At 39.1% G+C, this 21,721-nt stretch overlaps 8 protein-coding genes and 2 non-coding genes across 12 annotated transcripts; 5 read left to right on the forward strand and 5 right to left on the reverse strand.

The window, feature by feature from the left end:
• The first annotated feature begins 40 nt into the window (after nt 1-40).
• On the forward strand, nt 41-1,276 carry LOC106383635 (fumarate hydratase 1, mitochondrial-like). Its single transcript, XM_048744090.1, has 7 exons — nt 41-172; nt 283-424; nt 466-539; nt 725-826; nt 914-964; nt 1,052-1,105; nt 1,190-1,276. The coding sequence occupies exons 1-7, from the start codon at nt 41-43 to the stop codon at nt 1,193-1,195; spliced, it is 561 nt and encodes a 186-aa protein (XP_048600047.1). The 3' UTR covers nt 1,196-1,276.
• A 1,795-nt stretch (nt 1,277-3,071) lies between these two features.
• Nucleotides 3,072-5,947, forward strand: LOC106366800 (probable protein phosphatase 2C 33). 2 transcript variants are annotated; one of them, XM_048746021.1, is made up of 7 exons: nt 3,072-3,338; nt 3,453-3,894; nt 3,971-4,321; nt 4,396-4,767; nt 4,841-4,958; nt 5,030-5,253; nt 5,330-5,947. In XM_048746021.1, the coding sequence occupies exons 3-7, from the start codon at nt 4,061-4,063 to the stop codon at nt 5,759-5,761; spliced, it is 1,407 nt and encodes a 468-aa protein (XP_048601978.1). In that variant the 5' UTR covers nt 3,072-3,338; nt 3,453-3,894; nt 3,971-4,060; the 3' UTR covers nt 5,762-5,947. The 2 variants fall into 2 exon arrangements, with proteins under 2 accessions (XP_048601978.1, XP_048601979.1); XM_048746022.1 differs by having other exon boundaries at nt 3,085-3,338; nt 4,019-4,321.
• Nucleotides 5,948-5,979: 32 nt separating this feature from the next.
• LOC106366801 (aspartic proteinase 39-like) lies at nt 5,980-8,821 on the reverse strand. The gene is made up of 9 exons (XM_048746020.1): nt 8,231-8,821; nt 7,786-7,912; nt 7,239-7,714; nt 7,012-7,153; nt 6,817-6,902; nt 6,664-6,751; nt 6,512-6,587; nt 6,363-6,434; nt 5,980-6,274 (listed from the first exon to the last, which is right to left on the reverse strand). The coding sequence occupies exons 1-9, from the start codon at nt 8,479-8,481 to the stop codon at nt 6,129-6,131; spliced, it is 1,464 nt and encodes a 487-aa protein (XP_048601977.1). The 5' UTR covers nt 8,482-8,821; the 3' UTR covers nt 5,980-6,128.
• Nucleotides 8,822-8,952: 131 nt separating this feature from the next.
• On the forward strand, nt 8,953-10,181 carry LOC106366804 (thioredoxin F-type, chloroplastic). The gene is made up of 3 exons (XM_013806465.3): nt 8,953-9,577; nt 9,707-9,806; nt 9,909-10,181. The coding sequence occupies exons 1-3, from the start codon at nt 9,279-9,281 to the stop codon at nt 10,053-10,055; spliced, it is 546 nt and encodes a 181-aa protein (XP_013661919.2). The 5' UTR covers nt 8,953-9,278; the 3' UTR covers nt 10,056-10,181.
• A 342-nt stretch (nt 10,182-10,523) lies between these two features.
• TRNAS-AGA lies at nt 10,524-10,605 on the reverse strand. The gene has a single exon. It is a non-coding gene; the product is annotated as a tRNA-Ser (tRNA).
• A 66-nt stretch (nt 10,606-10,671) lies between these two features.
• Nucleotides 10,672-10,753, reverse strand: TRNAS-AGA. Its single transcript has one exon. It is a non-coding gene; the product is annotated as a tRNA-Ser (tRNA).
• A 55-nt stretch (nt 10,754-10,808) lies between these two features.
• Nucleotides 10,809-13,781, reverse strand: LOC106366802 (beta-catenin-like protein 1). Its single transcript, XM_013806463.3, has 8 exons — nt 12,552-13,781; nt 12,380-12,464; nt 12,187-12,283; nt 11,935-11,998; nt 11,799-11,855; nt 11,574-11,611; nt 11,403-11,484; nt 10,809-11,135 (listed from the first exon to the last, which is right to left on the reverse strand). Exons 1-8 carry the CDS (start codon nt 13,641-13,643, stop codon nt 11,046-11,048), a joined length of 1,605 nt encoding a protein of 534 aa, XP_013661917.2. The 5' UTR covers nt 13,644-13,781; the 3' UTR covers nt 10,809-11,045.
• On the forward strand, nt 13,776-15,471 carry LOC106362990 (protein LEAD-SENSITIVE 1-like). The gene is made up of 2 exons (XM_048746023.1): nt 13,776-14,029; nt 14,554-15,471. The coding sequence occupies exons 1-2, from the start codon at nt 13,936-13,938 to the stop codon at nt 15,306-15,308; spliced, it is 849 nt and encodes a 282-aa protein (XP_048601980.1). The 5' UTR covers nt 13,776-13,935; the 3' UTR covers nt 15,309-15,471.
• Nucleotides 15,425-17,408, reverse strand: LOC106366803 (WAT1-related protein At3g02690, chloroplastic). Its single transcript, XM_013806464.3, has 7 exons — nt 16,741-17,408; nt 16,574-16,621; nt 16,368-16,490; nt 16,141-16,290; nt 15,891-16,062; nt 15,735-15,795; nt 15,425-15,657 (listed from the first exon to the last, which is right to left on the reverse strand). The coding sequence occupies exons 1-7, from the start codon at nt 17,332-17,334 to the stop codon at nt 15,555-15,557; spliced, it is 1,251 nt and encodes a 416-aa protein (XP_013661918.2). The 5' UTR covers nt 17,335-17,408; the 3' UTR covers nt 15,425-15,554.
• Nucleotides 17,409-17,498: 90 nt separating this feature from the next.
• Nucleotides 17,499-19,725, forward strand: LOC106366816 (tyrosine--tRNA ligase, chloroplastic/mitochondrial-like). 2 transcript variants are annotated; one of them, XM_048746018.1, is made up of 2 exons: nt 17,499-17,645; nt 18,050-19,725. In XM_048746018.1, the coding sequence occupies exon 2, from the start codon at nt 18,105-18,107 to the stop codon at nt 19,614-19,616; it is 1,512 nt and encodes a 503-aa protein (XP_048601975.1). In that variant the 5' UTR covers nt 17,499-17,645; nt 18,050-18,104; the 3' UTR covers nt 19,617-19,725. The 2 variants fall into 2 exon arrangements, with proteins under 2 accessions (XP_048601975.1, XP_048601976.1); XM_048746019.1 differs by lacking the exon at nt 17,499-17,645 and adding an exon at nt 17,675-17,905.
• Nucleotides 19,726-21,721: the final 1,996 nt, after the last annotated feature.

Below are 21,721 nucleotides of genomic sequence, written 5' to 3' on the forward strand. Positions count from 1 at the left end.
TGGCGTCTTCAAGAAATAAGCTGAGTGATTTTAGGTTAACATGGAGTATGGTCTTGATCCAACAATTGGGAAAGCCATTATGCAAGCAGCTGAGGGAAAGCTCAATGATCATTTTCCCCTTGTTGTTTGGCAAACTGGTAGTGGCACTCAGAGTAACATGAATGCCAACGAGGTCACTTTCTCACTTGCCACATCTATATATATATATATATGTTTCTCTCATTCTTTAGTGCTACAATACTACATACAAGGCCCTTGTGTTTTATGTGTTTTGCTCTTTAGGTCATTGCTAACAGAGCAGCTGAGATTCTTGGTCGCCAACGTGGTGAAAAATGTGTCAACAGATCCCAATCTTCTAACGACACTTTCCCTACTGTAAGCTTTTTCTTTCAATTGCTTGCGCTGTTTGTTGTTCCTACTAATTGTTTGTTGACGCTCTGCGTTATTGATTTTGGTTTTGTCTAGGTCATGCACATACCGAGATTAATTCAAGGCTCATCCCTAGTTTGAAAACTTTGCATTCCACTCTCGACTCTAAGGTCTCTCCTCTCTTCTCAACTTACACACTTACTCTCTGAATTGCAGCATGAAACTTTCTCTAAATAGTATCATAAATTACTTCTGACCTCAGTTCAGTGTGTTTATATTTATTTATATCTGATACTCCTCCTCACCTATCTGTTGCGTTTGTTAATTTTCTCAAACTTATCTCCTTTTCTGGCAGTCCTTGGAGCTCAAAGATATTGTGAAAATTGGAAGAACTCACACTCAAGATGCTACTCCTTTGACTCTAGGACAAGAATTCGGCGGTGGCTATGCTACTCAAGTATGCTGTTTATTCAGAAACAATTGTGTTTGTCTTGCACAAGTGAAAATCACATGCAATTTCAAAATTTGGATCTCATGATTGCAGGTTAAGTATGGGCTTAATAGGGTCACATGCACTTTACCTCGCCTCTATCAGGTTTGGCAAAATGTGATATCTTTGGAGGATGTGCTTTCCTGTCCATTGTTTTCATTGATCTCTAATTTGCTAGAAATGTTTGGCCAGCTTGCACAAGGTGGAACTGCTGTTGGAACAGGATTAAACACCAAGAAAGAAAGGGTATATCTTGTTTCTAACTTTATTCACATCCCATGGTTCAACCCCTCTTAGTCTAACTTTTGTCTGTTGGTAATATTTGTATAGGTTTGACGTAAAGATAGCTGCTGCAGTAGCCGAAGAAACAAACTTGCCGTTTGTCACTGCGGAAAACAAGTTCAAAGCTCTGGTTAGTCCCTAAACAAATTAAGATGCTCTTAAATGGTAAGTTATGTTCATCAATGCATGCTTACTGATAGAGGGATCTAAGTTCTTTCTTAACTCTTTTGAGCTTCATTTTACAAAATTGAAGGTTATGGGCAACCATGTCGCTGTGACAGTTGGTGGGTCAAATGGTCATTTCGAATTGAATGTATTTAAGCCAGTGATCGCAAGCGCTCTTTTGCGTGTACGTTAATCTCTTTCCGTTGTGGATCTATTTTGTTTTATTGTATATAAAATATTGTCAATCTGAACCTTTGGATCTCGCCTCTTTGACACAGTCCATTAGATTGGTATAGCAGATGCCTCAGCTTCGTTTGAGAGGGGAATTGAGGCCAACAGAGAACGGATCTCAAAGCTATTGCATGAGGTAGTTTTTCCTTCTCCTTCATTTGCCGGTCTTATTAGTAGTAACCACATGGTGTGAATATGATCACGGGCGGGAACTAATTTTTTTTCTTCTTGGTATGTATTACTGTGTAGTCCCTTATGCTTGTGACATCATTGAATCCGGTAAGTTTCCAGATATTAAAATCTGTCTTTACGTCATCCATTTTCCCACTAGGATTACAAATGAAGTTACACGTATGCTAAGTTTTCGAATCCTTTGTCTCCTTTCACCAGAAAACCGGATATGACAATGCTGCAGCAGTTGCCAAGAAAGCTCACAAAGAAGGATCTACATTGAAGGTAAACACAAGAAACTCTTTGTCCTTCTTCATCCTGAATTCAAACATACTTGAAAATTGATATAAGAAAAAAAAATAGAAAATTCATCTACAATATTTTTTTGACATTTCATAAAAACCCGACCAATGGAAATAAAAACGAAAGAAATATCATGGATATTTTTTGTTGTTGTTACCATGCTCAATTTTAAAAAATATTCACATGAAAATTGAAAGATAAACACAGCAGTGATTATTACATAATCAAAACAAATGTTTTTTTAAAAAACATTAAGTAATAAAAATGTATATAACCCCGAGGCAGTCCTTCAACTATAACAGTTATTATTTAGCGCACGTCATAAGCATCAATTAAGGAATAATTAGAAAATGAAAATAAAAAACATTAACGGTCTCACAGTTTTACTTATAAAAAATAAATATACATATATCACCACGTGCATTGAACTTCACAATAGTCGTTAACCACTGTTTGATCATATTTGTGGAAGATGTATACAGTACTCTGTTTTTTCTAGTGCTGGATCTGAAATACTCTGTTTTAGTTATGGGCTTATTTGTGATATAACCATAAAAAAAAATTAAATTAGTTTTGTAGAAAAAAATTAGAGATAGATAGGAACATAGAAGAGGAGAGAGAGGATGATTTTGATTATATAATGAATTAGGGATTTTTGTTTGGTTATACCACCTAATTTCCCGTACAGTCATTTTTTTGGTTTTTATATGGTTATACCACCTAACCATACAGTCATTTTTTTTCATAACAACCGCGTACTTTTTGTTAAATAAAGTATATCATAAACATGATGTAATGATTAAGCAGACCAAAGAAGTAGTTTAGTTCTGTAATGATAAACCAGTTTTTTATTCTTCTAATCTTAATCTTCTAGTTGGATTGAGGAAGCAGTATAGTCCATATTTTATAATGTTAATGGATTAAATCTGATAATCTCTCACTTTCATGTGATGATTGACTGATCGAGAGGCCTTATTATATATTTATTCATTATTTGATGATATTTGAATGGATATTCTTTTTATTGTGTGTAGGAAAGCCTGAAAATAAATATTAAAAAAAAAAACCAATCTCTATGGAAAAATAGACAAAATTAATGTTTCTTAACTCTCTTTCCTCTCTCTAAACAAAAGTAGAAAGTGGAAGAAGAAGAAGAAAGAACGAGTTTGTAGCTGTTTGTTACGTTTCTTTCTCCTTTTAAAAAACTCCAATCTTCTCTCTCTCTCAGTTATCTATTCTTCTGTTCCTCTCTACGCGCCAACAGAATCAATCTTCCTCTGCTTTGTATTGAATCTGATTCTGAGATCCTCTTACCTTCTGATTACTGGTGAGTGTCTTTTTCAGCTCGAATTCGATTAAAAGTTTGATTCTTTCTTGTGGTTAACCATTTTTTCTCTGTGATTTTAATTTCTTTCTTTTTTTTTTGCTTGCTTGTTTGCAGACGAATAAGAAAAGAGTGAGAGACAGAGAAAGGGTTGTGATGTTTCTCGTGTTTCTAGTCTCTTTCTCAATCACTGTATAAATTAAACAAAAACACCTCTCTTTCTTTTTGTGTGTGTGTGTGTGTGTGGTGCCAATAGAGAAATAAAAATCAACTTAGATCTCTTCCTTTTTCCTCCTCTTTAAACTTTTTTGGGGTTGAATTTTAATTTTTATTTCACAAATATATTTAATTTGTAAGAAGAAAACGTGTTTTTCTTTCTTCTTTCAAGACTCAAACCCAGAGAAGTCATATTGGTCAGCTTTGAAAGGCTTCATTTTTATTTTTATAATTCAATTTTGTTTCCTTTCTTCATTCATTCATTCCATTTTGGGTTTTCTCTTTATTGTTATTCTCTCTATATGTGTTCTTGCAGAGACTAGCTGGAACTAATAACACAAAGGTTTGTTTCTTCATTTGACTCTTTGTGGTTGATCACTGAGATCTAAAGAGTTGGTTTATTTTTGTTCTTTCCATAGCTGAATCTTCCTTCATTGCCACTTGTGGGTGTGTGATTGTACAACTAGTTGGTCCTGGAGTGCCTTTTCAATATCATCAGGGCCCTGAGAATGGGGTCCTGTCTATCTGCTGAGAGCATGAGTCCTAGACCGGGCTCTCCTTGCTCTCCTGGCTTTGGTGTGAGAAAAAGAAAAAACTCCAAGAATAAGAGACTTGCTGGTTCCAGAAACTCCTCCTTTGACTCCAGGAGAGATGATCCTCTCCATCGAGTCCCCGGCCGTATGTTCTTGAACGGATCAAGTGACGTTGCTTGTATCTTCACTCAACAAGGCAAGAAAGGGCCTAACCAAGACGCCATGGTTGTTTGGGAGGTTAGTTTAGAAACAACTTTAAAGTCTTCTTTGTTTATGGTTCTCTTATAGGTTTTTCATTTTGTGTGTTGCAGAGTTTTGGTTCGAGGACGGATACAGTGTTCTGCGGTGTGTTTGATGGGCATGGTCCTTTTGGTCATATGGTTGCTAAGAGAGTCAGAGACAATCTTCCTCTCAAGTTAAGTGCTTATTGGGAAGCTAAAGTACCTGTTGAAGGTTCTATAAAGACTGTTAATAATAGTGCCAACAACAACTCTGAAGATGCTGCTTCTTTTGTATCTACCGAGGAAGAGCCTAGGCCAGAAGAGAGCACAGAGTCTGAACTGTTTCAAACTCTGAAAGAGGCGTTTCTTAAGGCTTTTAAGGTTATGGACAGAGAGCTCAAGTTCCATGGGAGTGTTGACTGTTTCTGCAGTGGTACAACCGCTGTGACTTTGATCAAACAGGTACTCTCTCGGCTTGGTGGTGTGGTTCACTGTTTCTTGGTTTTTATTATATTTATCTTATGCAATATCGTAGGGTGAGTATCTAGTTGTTGGAAACGTTGGGGACTCTAGAGCTGTGATGGGGACAAGAGACGGTGAAAATGGTCTTGTTGCTGTTCAACTAACTGTGGATCTCAAGCCAAATCTACCAGGTTTGAATGATAACAAAGAACTTATGATGGATCTCATTGTTGAAGTTGTGCTGATTGCTTGATTTTTGCAGCTGAGGAGGAGAGAATAAAGAAGTGTAGAGGACGTGTGTTTGCTCTTAGAGATGAGCCTGATGTTTGTAGAGTTTGGCTCCCAAACTGTGACTCGCCTGGTCTTGCAATGGCACGTGCTTTCGGTGACTTTTGCCTTAAAGACTTTGGTCTAATCTCTGTCCCTGAGGTTTCATTTCGCCGATTAACCGAACAAGATGAGTTCATAGTGTTGGCTACAGATGGGGTAATCTCTCTCTCAAACACACACATTCATTTTCTCTATGCATTTTTTTGTTTACTTGTTATGTTTCATGTGATAGGTTTGGGATGTACTCTCAAATGAAGAAGTAGTGAAGATTGTAGCTTCAGCACCATCACGTTCCTCTGCAGCAAGAGCTTTAGTTGAGACTGCGGTTAGAGCGTGGAGACACAAGTACCCAACCTCAAAAGTCGATGACTGTGCTGCGGTCTGCTTGTATCTAAACTCCAACGGCTCAAACGCCATATCTACAGCTTCTTCCTTCTCCAAACTTGAAGATGGAGATGAGATTGATGATGGATCAGGTCCAAGCGGTGGTCTAGGACGTTCGAGTACTGTCAGGACAGGGAAAGAGATTGCTCTCGACGAAAGTGAAGCTGAGAAGCTGATAAAAGAAGAGGATACAGAACATGGAACAGAGTATTCTGCACTAGAAGGTGTTGCAAGAGTTAATACACTTTTGAACTTACCAAGATTTGTGCCTGGAAAGTGAAAAAGAGAAAAGAAGAAGTTTGAGTTTGTGACAAAGACATCATCAAAATAAATTACTCAGGAGGAGAGGTTCTGTGTTTTTTTTTCCCACCTTTCTTTCTACATTTTTCTCTTATTCTTTTTATCTAAAATCTGTTAGAGATTCATTGTTTTTGGAACTACTTAAATACTCTGTCAGTTTTGTCTTTTTGTTTATGTCTTTAGTTGATCTCAGTAAAGAAGAGTGAAAAACACATCACCATAATGTAATAATGGGAAGCAGATCCTTTACATGATAACAAACAGAGGGACCAAACTTTAATTTTAACCAATAGGTTTTTTACTGAAACTACAAAGCAAGTCTTAGATAGGATCTGTTGGCTGACCAATCAATGGTAAAAGAGGAAATGAACTAGGAGAGAAACAAGTGTAAGAAGCTTGGTAATGGCTAAAGAAGAGGACCATGAGAGATTGTGAGCACCAACTGTGTAGATTGATCCACTTTGTTCATCCTTCACTTGTATTCCTCCTGAGCCTATGTGTTATTGATTCTTCAACAGTTACATAACCAAACTAAAGCTACAAAATCTCATAGAATATTTTAACAAAAAAGATATGCTTACAGTTGTGATTGGTCCATCCCATGACTTGGTTTTCTATATCGTAGACAACTAACTTGTTAGATAGCGCCATATCTGCGCAGCCAAAGCACATATCAAAACCTTAAATTTCTCTTTTTTTTTTTGGAAGAGAGAGAGAGAGAGAGAGATACCTCCAAGAATCAACAATTCTCTTCCATCTTTCATCTGGAGTCCACTGATTTGCCAGCCAAAACACCATGCGTCTCTCTAGAGTCCGGTTTAATGTTCAGACAAATATATACAAACAAGACCAAAAGAGTCAGAACAAAAGAACAAGACGTACTTGAAGTTGGAGCAGATAGTCCTGAGGATACACCGTCAAGGAAGCAGATTTGTCGAACTGGAATGTGACAGGTGGGAACAGGTCTAATCTGTGAATTTTCAAACAAGAGTGAATAAGACGAAACACATCAAAAGCAATGAGTTAAATTCTTACTTGTCGTCGGTATAACGGAAACAAATAAATGAACCCTGGAGGTCTTGAACGTTATGGAAGGTGAGCTCTGGATGCGTAGAGAAGATCTGCCAAAGACACCCCCCACCAAGGAAAAACACAAAAAACAAAAAATGTCAAGAACTTCATAGTAAAAACACTCAATATATACAAAAAAAGATAATAATTGAATTTGACCTCATTCATTAAGGGCATATAAACAGAGTTTGGAAGATAAGCCAACGTAGTACCACTGTCAACAATGACTTCTTCTCCCGACGAAAGTTGTAAAACTGAATTACCAACTTCAACTGAAGTGAGGCTAACACTATAATAATCTCTGTGAAAAAGGTTCACAAACAGTCTTTTTTTGAGTAAATTCAGAATATTAAGAAGAGCTTCAAGAAAAATGCTCATTCGCTTACGATTTAGAGAGCATAGGAGTAGTCTTCACTTTTGGTGACACAACTTCCCCAATGGCGAATATACCACCTCCATTCTTGTTATCCAAGCAATGTGCAAAACACTTTTTCACCTTTCTTTGTGAAGCTAGCTGAGATATAAACGATGAATTCGACTTTCCAAATCCCATAACCCCATCAACTGCAGAGTTGGACACTTCGAGCCGACCGGACTGTTTAGACCCGCACCCGAAGATAACAGTTCCGTTGGTCGAAGTAGAACCGGTTTGACGATGATTTCCAATAACCAAGTCCAGACGCATAACATCTCTCACTAAGTATCCACTAGTCCAGCTTTCATCTCCGTATTTGATATCATATTTGCAAGACGAACCTGAGTGACACTTTGATGTTTGGTAAACATAAGAGCAAAAGCTGTCATCACAAGAAACAGTCTGTGCAGTGGAGGAAACATCTGAATCATATGGTGTTAGCTTTACCTGAAAAGATAATGAAACCATTTTAATAAATGCAACTTAAACTCGATGGATTAATTAATTAATGGTCTTACTAAATCACTTTTCCTAGGACATTTGATGCAACCGGCACAATTCACCCATAAGAGATCACTTCCTGTATCGACTTGGACATGAAAGTCTCTTGATGGAGTTCCCAGTCCAATTTTAGCGAAGTATTGACTGTAATAAAAAAAAAAACCAAGAACAAAGAGTCAACATTTTACTATATCATATCATAAATGGTTTAAAACTCAAGAAACCAAAGAGTCAAGAATGAATCAGTGACCTTACAAACAGTAAAAAAAAAAGTTATTTAAAAAAAAAAAATCAGATTCATATTTTTAGGAAAAACTCCTTTTTCAATTTAAATTCCCAAACTTTATTTCACACATTTTTTTAATTTTTTTTTTGGTTTAATCAATTTTTTAATTTTACACATTATATAGGAAGAAAGCAAAATTTCTCAGAAGAAGAGCTTTTAGGAATGGAGATTCGTACCCAGTAGGCCAGCTATCGCCGCCGAGAGGGAGATCAATGGCAGAGGAGAGGAGTCTGGAGTGACGGTGAGCGTCGTGAGCTTTGAGAGCTCTAAGATCCTTTTCTATTTTCCCGCCGAACTTGCTTCGAACTTCAAATACCACATTCTCCGTCGCCGCCGCTGATGATAACTGCAGCTCAAACAGTAATGTCACGACTGTCGCCGCCAGGAAAATCGGTGAGATAGACCACTGTCTCCGCCTGAGATCCATTCTCCCTTCAGCACCACTATGCAAGATGTAGAAGAAAGTGTTAGTTGTGGCGGTAGAGTGTGGTTTTAAGACAATAGATGTAGAAGAAGGAAACTTGTAATAAAAGTAATTTAAAAAAACTATAAACAATTAAATACTATTTTTTCCTAAATTAGAAAATATACTGTCTGATAATTAATGAAAACTATCTCCAGTTGTTGAATGGGTCTCACGCGGAGACACTCAGTGTTCTTTGTATTTTACTCTGAGATAGTTATATTTCTATGTCAAGCTTTATAAATAATTGATTCTTAGATGGTGAATAAAGTGAGGTTCAAGACAATAGAGGTAGAAGAAGGAAACTTGTAATAAAAGTAATTTTAAAAACATACTGTGTGATAATTCAACCATCTCGAGCTGTAGGTATTTGTATTTGAGTCTGATAGCTATATTTCTCTGTTAAGCAATACAATAATTCATTCTTATATGGAAAAAAGTTTTTTAAAAATATATATATATATTCAACCTCATTTCTTCAATTTTCATTATTTGAGGGATAGAATCGTCAATTGTCAGGAAAATATAAAATATCCATCGTAATTCTCTCGGAGAATCTACACCTCCCGTTTAGTTATCACGAAAGCGATTGAACTGACATAAATACCCCCGAATATTCTTGTTCATCCGGAGAAGCTTGAGGCTACAATCGTCTTTTACGCTGTACATAAATAAATTAATTAGCTCAATCCGTTGAGACCGCACACCGAAGACAAGCTGATCAACTTCTTTTCCGACACTCTTTTGACGAAACTCAAACAATGCCTCTGTCTCTGCGTCTCGCTCCATCTCCGACTGCTTTAGCTCCGACAACCGGCGGATTTAGTCCTGCGAGAAAGCAGTGTCGTATCCCTTACTCCGGCGTGGCGACGACAACGACGAGGATTGGTTTTTGCTCATTGGATTATGTGAAAAGGGGAGACTCCTCTGTGGTGAGGTGTAGCTTAGAGACCGTGAATGTCAGTGTTGGTCAAGTGACGGAAGTGGATAAGGATACCTTCTGGCCCATCGTTAAAGCCGCCGGTGAAAAGATTGTGGTACTTGACATGTACACTCAATGGTATGTCACTATATGGTTCTTGAAGTAGCTAGAGCTCAATTTATTGTTGAGTCCATCTATGGATGCTTTTAGTTTTAATTATTATTAATCTTGTTGTTGGTTCAACTAAAGAGATATTTACTAATACAGGTGTGGTCCATGCAAAGTGATTGCTCCTAAATACAAAGCTTTATCGGAGAAGTATGATGACGTTGTGTTTCTAAAGCTTGACTGCAACCCAGAGAACAGGGTTTGGCTTCTGCCTCCTTAAAAAAATTATTTCTCCAAACCAGTGTCTTGCTCTTGTTATTGATTCACTATGGAACTCTGTTTTTTAATTGTTTGGTGGCAGCCATTGGCAAAGGAGCTAGGAATAAGAGTGGTTCCAACTTTTAAAATATTGAAGGATAACCAAGTGGTGAAGGAAGTTACGGGTGCCAAATATGATGATCTGGTTGCAGCCATTGAAACAGCAAGGTCTGCTAGTTCTTCGGGATGAACCGATCCCCATTGTCCTTTACTTGTAATATGGCTGTATCAATGTAGCAAACTCTTTGTTGGTGTGACTCTGCTTTTGTATGTGTAAATGTTTTCAAGAAATATGATGATCAAAATATATATTCCATATGCTGTGCATAAGCATCTGCAGAGAAAAAGGGAAGATCCAACAGTTTGCATACGCAGTGCAGTTTCGACCGTTAACTGTGTTTGCAGCTGCCAATATCAACTGCACGTGGCAAATAGAGGCTATAGGCTTTCCAGAGCTTGAAAACTCATTACTAAATCTAACGCAAGTGCTCTAAGAAATCTTATCTTAAAAATACATAATTTCAAAGAGACTGAGTACTCTCTAAGTCTAACAAGGCCTTATTAAATGTGCTACAGACAAAGTTTATCCTAACTCTCAAGTCAAGTGAATGAACGCGCTTCATAGTTAAAAGGACTCAGGATTCAAAAAGAACAAAATCGTGAACGGCAGGATTCGAACCTGCGCGGGCAAAGCCCACATGATTTCTAGTCATGCCCGATAACCACTCCGGCACGTCCACTCTTGTTGTCTCTTCTGGTACACGCATAAAAGATCTACATCATAAGTATTTAAATAAAAGGCAAAACGTGAACGGCAGGATTCGAACCTGCGCGGGCAGAGCCCACATGATTTCTAGTCATGCCCGATAACCACTCCGGCACGTCCACTATTGCGTATTGAGCTATAAAGCACTTGAAAGATGTTTCACACTGACAACATCACTTCGTAAACATGACAGAAACTGCCCCTTTGAGTGATTTTAAGTCAGAGAAAATTGTTGGATTTGAAAGGGTTACAAATACACTAAAAACCCAAAACAGTCATCTACTTTGTGACCAACAATGACTATTTGCTCATCCTCGGTTTAAATCTTGTTGAGAGAAAAAAAAAACAGAAGTCTCTCTGGTGCCAATACATATTGGAATCTGACATGAAGCCATCTTCTTTCTTGCTCTAACATCACATTGCAGATATGAACAACTGGATTCTCGCCTGTCCTCGTTCCTTCTCCTCTGCTCCTTCAACATCTCCAAGGTTGTCATGATATTCCTGTCAAAAGGCTTACTCATGTTAGCAACAGCGAGCAACAAGGAAAAAGATAAAGCTGCGCGCATAGAGTGCATGAAAAACAAGATGGTATGACAATGTGAGATTGAATTTTCACATCTTGCGCAAATGTTCGAGTTCATACGCCATTTCAACATCTATTAGTAGCGAATCCGTTTTGGGTTTCAGTGAATCATTTTCTCCACATTAAGTTTAAATAAAAAAACATAATTGCTGTAGAGACTACTTTAAGGTGACAGAATAGAGAACCTGAAGTATCTCCTTGACGTCGTCTTTACTTAGCTTTTGTTGCTTCAACAGCAGCTCAATCCGCGCTCTCATTCCAGAATGCCTACATAATATAAAATGATTACAAATATAGTATTCCTGAAACTAAGCTTAGGAATGCATTTTATGGGTGTTTTAACGGATGGTACTTACTCAGAACACCAAATATGTCCCAGAATAACAGCAACAAGCTGCAATTTCAAAGTTGACATTGCTCAGAATTAAGAATAAATAGATAAACGAAGGTCTAAAATGATTTTTTTTTAAGAGAGTAGAGGCTTGTATAAGTGTGTCATGAAGCCCATGTACACACATTAGGTACATTTGCATCCGCAGATGATACAGACATGAAAATAGATAAACTAAACTTAGTCGAACCTGAAGACTGTAGAGGCCTGATTCTAGCTTTCGGTTATATTTTTCATCTTCATCCAACTGTAAAGTGGAATCAGTTCATCAAGAGATTCAAGAAAGGAATGAAAACACAAAATATATTGAGGAGAAAGTGAATCACCTCAAGGTCATCAAGCTCAAGCTGGTCTAACCTCTCGGCCTCTGATCTAACTCTATCAGAGTATCTGCCAAGTACAAAGACACAGCTACGAGATAAGTACTAGAAAATGGTTATTGCACTTCAGAAGATATGGACTATTTCATCAGATGCTCTTTCACTAGATATATAACAAAGCTATCACAAAGGACTGAGGCCTCTTTCATCAGATGCTAAAAATGGTTTAAGTGAAGATTATCAGAACACTTATATTACCTTATGTATAGTTCCATAAGGCGGTCAATCTTCTCATACTCATTCTCAACGAACTTGCTCAACAAACGGTCTCTTCTAGAACCCCTTAAAATCCCAGCTGAATGATACAATTAAAGAAACCAAAGACTTAGCATCAAGAACATGAAAAGAACTCACTTTGTAATTACAACGAACATATCACTTGTCTTCTTACCAAATAATGACGCAACCAGCGAAATAACCCGCTCCTCTAACTCCTCCTTATAACGCTCCCTCTTAATCCTCTTGTTCAGCGGAATCTAAACACTAAACACCATTAAACCACTAGCGAGATAGCAAAAATGCTCAGTAAAAATAAGAAACGGGATTGAAAGCGAAAGACTTGCCTTACCCATGAAGGCAGCAAAAGCTGTTTTCAACCCCATAACATCCACAAACCTCTCACACGCCGGCGGATAATTAGTCATGGCGAAGTCAAGCGCCCGAATCGCAGACCCGTACGCATACTTCTTCTGCTTCATAATAATAATCATCAACTCCACTCCCTCAGCGTTCACAAACCTCTCCTTATTCTCCAACGGCATCAATAAACAGCACAAGACATCAAACAGATTCTCCAACATCTCCTCCTCATCAGGAGTCTTCGGATCCTTCGACTTATACATCGCCACACCTTCCAGCACAGCATCCACGCCGTTCATCTGCCCCAACCGTTTCTGATTCGCCGTGCTATTCTGCAACAGAATCGCAAGAATCTCGGAAGCATACTGCTTGATCCCTTCGAAGTCTCTCACTTTAATCTTCAGCACAAGCCACCGTAACAGCTTCGTTCGCTCGCACACCATCTCAGCTACAGCTGGCTTCACCTCAACAAGATTCTCGATAACCGTCAAGGTCGCGTATATAGCCGCGGCCTCATCCGGATCCCCTTCCGATAACCGGTTCATGTTCTGAACCAAGAGCTCTAACACATTGTTCTCAACCAGCGCGTCGACCAGCACGCGCGCCGGCTCGTCGTTATCCTCCAACGCGTCTTCGTCGGTTAGATCCTGAAGGAGCTGAACGACGTCGTTCGCTATATCCGCGTTCTCGTGCGAGAGGAGGTTCACGATCGAGGGGACGGTGTTGGACGCGACGAGCTCCGGGTAAAGCTCCGGGGCTCCGGCGAGGATCTTGAGCTTTTGGAGCTCGTCGTGCAGGTCGACTTCTGAGTCGGCGAACTTCTCGGGATTCTCGACGTACTTGAGGCGAGCGGCGATGTTGTCTCGGAGGCGCCGCTCGAAGGAGAGGACGAGCTTTTTTAGGGTTTTGAGATCGACGGCTTCGACTTGGTGGTGGGAGGATTTCTCGAGCTCTTCGAGGAGGGAGAGATCTACGGCGTTGGTGGGTTCGTATCCGTCTGAGGCTCGATACGACGGCGGAGAGTTGGGGCCGGCGTCGATCGCTTTCCGTTTTCTGGCGTGGTTGGAGACTTCCATGGCTAACTAGCTAGAGTGAAAATCTCTAACAAGAGTTTTTTATTTAAGAGAGTGGAAGTTAATGGGCTTTGGGCTTTTTAGTAAAGGCCCATCTACATATTGTTATTAAACGGTGTCGTTTTAAGAAAGAATAATTTTGAAAATTTTAATGAAGAAAGAATAGAAAAGCCCCACACACAAAGCAAAGTACGATCGCTTTCTCTCTCCCTCTCCGTCTCCGCCGTCGCGTAATCCCTAATAGTTTCTGATTCTCTGTTCGTCGGCGGCGAGGTTTTGGGGGGAAGGGAAGAGAATGGGGTTTCTATCCAACAAGATTGCCAGAGATGAAGTGAAACCAGGCGATCACATCTATTCATGGCGTCAGGCCTATGTCTACGCTCATCACGGTATCACGATCTCTCTCTTTCGTTACAGATGCGTACAATGTACTACATGCTAAATGATCCAATTGAAACTGTAGCTGCGTCAATTGTAGATTAAGTGATGAGATTCGCGAAAGCTTTTCAAATTTGGGGGAAGAATAGTTATATGAACTTTCTGATTCGATTCGTTGATATGAATGTTAAAGTGATCCTTTGATCATTGTAAGGGAATGTGAATGGTATAGCTAACTTCTCTTTTGTTGTTTTAGACTCGATGAGGCTCAAGGCTCATAGCTCATTCTGTAGACTCCAACGATGCTATGATTTGGAGTCCATTTAGCTGTGTGTATTTAGATGAATAGGCCTGAAGTGAATCCTAGTGTGTTAAGAGGAACAAGTTTGAAGTTTTGCTCATGCTATATTGTTTTTGGCGCAGTCTTATTTAACTTCCCCTTGGAATCATTATGTTTATAGATAAAAGTGTTGCTTTAGACTAATAAGATCGTTTTGGGAGCTTTTCTTCTTTGTGATGTGTGTGTGATTTGTAGGAATCTATGTGGGTGAAGGACAAGTCAACCATTTCACTCGTGGGGATGGTCAAGAGACTGGAACCGGGACTTTCTTAGACAATCTCATTGTCAGTTCATCCCTTAATCACGGGGACACCCCGTGTCCTAACTGTGGTGATAGAACCAAGGTTGGTGGTGTGATCTCTTCCTGTCTCGACTGCTTCCTCGCTGGAGGTGATCTCTACGTCTTCGAGTACAGTGTCTCTCCCGCTATCTTTCTCGCCAAGCCTCGAGGCGGCACTTGCACAATAGGAGCTTCGGATCCTCCGGAAGAAGTCATCCACCGTGCGAACTTCCTCTTGCGAAACGGTTTCGGCGTTTACAATGTTTTCAAGAACAACTGCGAGGATTTCGCCATCTATTGCAAAACTGGTTTGCTGGTGGCGAACACTGACGTGGGAAGGAGCGGTCAAGCCGCTTCGATTGTTGCAGCTGCCAGCGTTGTGCTCTCTTCACCACTCAGGTTTGTAGCGGGTTTTGGTAGTTTGGCTGTGGCGGGATATGGGATGTACTGCGCCAGTCGTTTGGTTTCAGACATTGGCATGCGATGGGATGTGAGCAAGGTGCCTGTTGAGAGACTTGTTGCTGATATGGATGATCTGGCTGGGATGGAAACTAAACCGGAGGAGAGACTAGTTGCTGATATGGCTGGGATGGAAACTAAACCAGAGGAGAGACTAGTTGCTGATATGGCTGGGATGGAAACTAAACCGGAGGAGAAAAAGACAAGTTAACCGGGAATTACGCAGACAACTGGTCTGTGCTTGGGACTATGATCGATCTCTGATTGTAATTCTTGTGAACTAAGATCATATGCTTTCTGTTGTATCGAATTGTGCAACTTCATTTCTTATGTTAATATGATGAAACCTTAATTAAAGGTGTTTGCTGGACTAATGATTGTTCACTTAACTATATATACAAATGTAATCGAACGTAATTATGTTTTAACATTCATAAGAAGCTTTGAAAACTGTGTATCAGTCGTTGCCTTCTGGAAAGTTGACCAAGTATATAGCGACCAAAGTGACGGCTGCTCCGACCAGTTGCAGCGAGGAGAAAGTCTCATCAAGGTACAGGTACCTGTTTCAGAACCAAACATGAGAATATGAACCAAAGACTAGAGAAACTTGTGACAAGAAAGAACCATGTGGCCTAACCCAAAGATTGATGCAAACATTGGTGTCAAAAAGGTGAGTGAGCTGAGTTTAGTCAAGCTTCCTGCAAAGAGAGAGAGAGAGAGCCATTATAAAAGCATCAAAGACCTGAAACATAAAGCAGCCATATACTATCAAGAGAAGGCAGCATAATAGAACCTTTAGTAGCGCTGTAGAAGTAAACACCGTAGCTAACCGCACTGCCAAATATAGATGTGTAGAGAAGTGCTATGATATCATTTGTGGATAGCTCTTGAAGACTGCCGTTAAAAACTGGGTCATTGTTTATAACTGATATCGCCAGAAGAGGAAGGCCGCCGATAACCATATGCTGCAGATAAAGTTTAGGACATGTTCAGTTTAGTTCTTGTCAGGATAACTCTGAAAGACAAGGACAAAACATCATTACCCAGCCGGTTGCCATAATTGGATCAGAGTATTTTGAAACCCATCGAACCATCACTGTACCAATAGCCATACTCTGAGCTGCAAGAAGCATCCACCACTCTCCACTTCCCCACAAAGAAAAGCTATTACCATCTGAGGTAACTGATGGAACCTGTAGTAATAGTAAATCAGACTTATCCTCAACTTGCAAGAACAGTCTTGGCTAAGAAAGATAAAAATCTTATTTACCTCAAGAAGCAAAAGTCCAGCAACACCAAGAAGCAAACCTCCAGCTCTCACTATTCCAATGGACTCACCAAATAAAAAAGATGCTAATACAGCTACAGTCAGTGGCTGTGAATCAATTATAACCTACACCAAAAGAAAGTCTCAGACTTTTGGTCATTACAGACATTAGTACAAAGGTAGCAGACAGAGAGAGAGAGCTTCCTTACACTTCCTAAACCAGCAGAAGTCCTCTGTAATCCTTGAGCAAGAAAGCCCTGAACCATCAAACATCACCATTATTATTATAATTATTATTATCATTATTATTATTATTATTGTTCAGACAATACTTAATCAACTAAACTCTAATATCTCAGGACAAAATAAGGCAGACCTGGAAACAAGTAGCGTCCACAAGAGCAAAGAGAGCAATAGAGAGCCAAGCATCGAACCCCTTAGGCAAAGGCCTCCCTCTGTAAACCGCAAACGCAACCAACAACAAACCGGCCGGAATTAACCGGAACGCAGCGACAAAAAAAGGACCGGTTATCGGCAACACTTCCTTCATCGCCACCATCGCCGTTCCCCAGAAAAAGAAGGGCGAGATCAGAACCGCCCATTCGAGCAACGATCCGTCTCCTCCGCTCAAGATTCCGGAGCTCCGATTCTCCTCCTCCTCGTCTTCTCCTTCTCCGGTGTAGACGCACTCCACGTCTGATCCCATTCCCACGCACTCTACAGAGGACTCAGTCTCCTCTGCGTTTTTACTGCTTGTGGTGCTTCTCCGGACGATGGAGTCTCCATGGACTCGACGTTTGGTGATCAGATTATGATGCTTCGAGTCGAATCCGATGTGTCGCAAAGGTTTAATCGAAGAGTTCAAACTTGTTCGTCTAGTAAGAGACAAGCAAGAGTTGGGAGATGTAAAGAAGCATCTAGAAGAATAAGGAGAAGAAGAAGCAGCGATGGCTGACCATGGCCACTCCATTGTAAGCTGAAGAAGAGAGAGAGAGGATAAAAGTTTGGTTCTTTTCGAGTTTAACAGACAAGTAACGACCACATGTTTTTTTTTTGTTTTTGAGAAAATATCCAATTTTTATTTTCATCAGAGAAACATGTAAATAAATATTTTATTCACTCAGTGGAACGACAAAATTAAATTAAAAAAAGCAGACCGGTTTAGTATGTCTGAATTTAGACCGGAGATTAATCGGTTTATCATGTTTCTCCAAGCATTCTTTGGTCTGCGTGGCAAAGCAAAGGTCGAAAACTAAATCCACTCCCAGAGCTACAAAACCAGTAAGCACTTTGCTTCTCAAAGTTTGATTTTGCTTCTCAAAATCAGTATATATATATTAATTTGTTAGTTCCTCTCAACTAGTTTCTTTGGCTCTGTTCTTGGAATGCATTAGTGTGTGAGATGCAATGATGATTCCTTTATAGTTCTTGGTGTAATCTTTTGGGATTCCTTTGAATTTTTTTACAGTTTTGGAGATTGAACGATAGTGTTCCCAGGTTTTCATGGAGTAATGTGGGACTGTATTGTTAATGCCCATAAGGTGTTCGTCAAATTGACTGCCTGAGAATTGTTTTTGTTTTGCAGCTAGCTTTGTTTCCCTATCGAATCAAATAGTCTATTTATTTGCACAGAGATCGGTAATTCACCATTGTTTTAGCTGATGGTGTTTCTATTTAATGTTTAGTTGTAGGTAACAGCTCCTCTGTTCAAGAAAGGTATCATCATCATATGATAAACCTATGGCATATGCAATAGGAATGACGCTTGCTTCAAGGAGTCTCATCCCTATTTGTTCAAAAACCTTCTTACATCCCTTGCGTGTGGCTTCTTTACTCAGTTTTCCTGAGAAATCCTCCACTACTTTCTTCAGAAGGCACCAAATTCATCACCTTTTCTCCACTTCTACAACTCCTCTGTTCTCACCTGTTAAGTGCTCAACTCTTGAGACAGAAGTTCAAGCTGTTTCTCGCCCTAATGTAGTCGATATACTCCAAGAGAGAGGACTCCTGGAGTCAGTCACGAGCGAGAATCTCAGGTCCGCTTGTTCTGATCCCAACGTAGCTCCTCTAAAGGTCTACTGCGGGTTTGATCCAACGGCTGAGAGTTTACACTTGGGTAACCTGCTTGGTATCATTGTCCTTTCTTGGTTCCAGAGATGTGGACATCAAGCCGTTGGTTTGATCGGTGGCGCCACTGGAAGGGTTGGTGACCCATCTGGTAAAAGCCTAGAAAGACCTGAGCTTGACGCCGTTACATTGGAGAAAAACATCGCCGGTATTAAAAACATCCTCGTCAAGATTCTTGGTGGCAATGCTAGCTCTTATGTGATTTTTAATAACTATGACTGGTGGAAAGATATGACCATGCTGGACTTTCTGAAAAAGGTTGGTCGGTTTGCGAGGGTTGGAGTAATGATGGCGAAGGAGAGTGTGAAGAAGAGATTGGAATCAGAGCAGGGGATGAGCTACACCGAGTTCAGCTATCAGTTACTGCAAGGCTATGACTTTGTTCACTTGTTTGACAAGGAAGGGGTCAATGTTCAGATAGGTGGGAGTGATCAATGGGGTAACATAACAGCTGGAACTGATCTGATACGTAAGATTCTCCAGACGGAAGAAGCTGCTTACGGACTAACGTTTCCTCTCCTGCTGAAAAACGACGGGACGAAGTTTGGAAAATCGGAAGATGGAGCCATCTGGCTATCTCCTTCCATGCTATCACCTTATAAGTTCTATCAGTACTTCTTCTCGGTTCCAGACGTTGATGTCATACGCTTCTTGAAGACGTTAACTTTCCTGAGTTTGGATGAGATAAAGATGGTGGAAGATGAAATGAGGAGGCCTGGTTATGTCCCTAACTCAGCGCAAATGAAACTTGCTGAAGAAGTAACCAGATTTGTGCATGGCGAAGAGGGTTTGAAGGAAGCCATCAAAGCAACAGAGGCTTTAAGACCAGGAGCAGAGACAAAGCTTGACTGGAACTTGATTGAGAGAATTGCAGAGGATATACCAACTTGCTCACTGCCTATTGATAGAGTCTCGGGTGTTTCCATTGTGGATGTGTCTGTTTCTGCGGGGTTGTTTGAGAGCAAGTCTGCAGCGAGGAGAACGTTGAAGCAAGGTGGGGTTTATATGAACAATGAGAGAGTTGATAATGAGAATAAGAGAGTTGAAGAAGAAGATATTGTTGAAGGGAAAGGTCTTGTTCTCTCTTCAGGCAAGAAGAACAAAGTGGTCATCAGAATTTCCTGAGTTTTTATAGTTTTATAAAAGGATCTGTATTATTTATTATGCTTTTTAATTGAATTAGCATTGTATCTTTAATAAGTTTATGAATCGGAAACTACTTTATGATGAAAAATCATCTATTGAAAACCATAAAAGCTTATTGGAGAACAAACAAGGCATTGTCTGGAGTTTCAAACCAAGAGAAAACATCTTCAAAAGCTATTCCAGATTTGATAGAACAAATGGGAAAATATCAAATCTGAGCTCTAAGCTGCAGCAAGTAGATTAACATCTTCGGTTACCTTGCCTTCAGTTTGCATCCAAGGAATACACTAAAGGCGCAATACCATTTCACTTTTATCGAAGCAAATGTATTTATACAATTGAACATTCCTGAATTTCTATTTTACTCAGAATACATTTATAGATTCATTTGTTCCTTCTAAAAACAATAGGGAATAATAAACCAACACATTGCACTAATAGTTTAGCCTTAATATTGCTGAAACTAATCCCTTAGATTAGTTCTTAAATCGTTTGATATGTGTGTATTTCATTACATATATTTTGAGAATCTTATGGGTACACAAAATATTCTAAAATTGTCTTACGAGTATAAATAAAGAGAATTTATATTCCAATAACATTAGATATTAATAGAATTGTTGAATCCATGATAAGTAAACTTTTTCAATAGCAAAGGTTTGCGAATGAAACTAAAAATTATCATCCTAATACAATAAAATTTATTTAGATTTTTAAAATTCATAAACTAATAACAATGAAATTTCAAAATTTTATAATTCTTCTAAAATTATTTTACCTATAATCCTTCCTTAGTTGGCAAGTTGGTTTCAAATATCTATAAATTGGGAAAGAGAATTCTGAAAGTTGAATTTATTGATATTTGAGTCTGTTTTTTTAAGTGGAACCAGAAATAGATAAATAAACATAAGGTTGCTATATTTTAACTAAAATTGTAAAATACATCCAATTTATACATATGTATATAAGTATTCACTATTATACATATTGTATAGATGATAGCATACTATTCCTATCAATGGTAACTTAAAAAAAAAATCTAAAGTGATAGTGTGTAGTATTTGTACAATCCAAAAATCTCTAATCAATTTTGATTATCAAACATGTGAGCTTATTGTGAATGCAAATGATTCCATGATTCAAAGCAAATGATTCTATGATTCAAAACAAATGATTTTATGCTACTGCTGGTTTATGCTGTCTGGTTTGATTGAGTTTGAGTCATTTTTGCAGATGTGTTCACAGAAACTTACTGTAGGGAAGGAAATCATGAAGAGTGACGGTGCTTCTGATGGTGGTTCGGATGGAGGTGACAAGAAGGAGAAGACCTTTGCTGAAGAGACTCAGGCCATCCAAGAAAACATCTGGAATGGTTTCTTCCGTTGGTTAGGGAAGAAATCACATTGGTTTGTATCCAAGTTGGATTATCTAGTAACCAAGTTCTTTGTTGCAAGAAGAATCTTCTTGAAATTCACCCACTGGCAAATGGTAGATTCTCGGGGACATTAGGTTTTCAGCAACGAAAATGTTGTCAAGACCATTGTCGAGTTCTTGTCTTCACAGACAGCAACGTTGAGCATGACAGCTTTTGATAACAAAAAAAACCTTTTATTTACTATGTGTCTTTGCTTGCAAAGATTTGTAGTTGTTGGATCTTGTTTCCATGAAACAATGAGTAACTTTTGCTATATTTTGCTATACTGGTGTTAATGTAGTAAAATGGAAGGTATCAATCCCAATCAATGAATTAGTCCACTAATCACTCTGAATATTATTCTATTGCAAGTGTGGCTAACGGTAACTTTCAAAGAGGTTTAAGAGGTGGTATGTCTTGTTTGATTCCAAAGTTAGACATCAACTGCTGGAGCGCTACAACTCATCAAAGATGCCACTGTGAACGCTTGTGTGTTACTGTGTTAGGAGGAACAAGTTTGAAGTTTTGGTCATACTCTATTGTTCTTAGCGCACTCTTCTTTAACTTCCTCTTCGAATCATCTTATATATTAAAACAGAAGTCACAACATTGATTCATGTGTAATTTTTTTTAAAAATGAACCTAATGAACACATTACTAGAAAGTCATG

This window comes from Brassica napus, chromosome C1 (assembly GCF_020379485.1).
Source record: "Brassica napus cultivar Da-Ae chromosome C1, Da-Ae, whole genome shotgun sequence".
Taxonomy (NCBI): Eukaryota; Viridiplantae; Streptophyta; class Magnoliopsida; order Brassicales; family Brassicaceae; genus Brassica; species Brassica napus.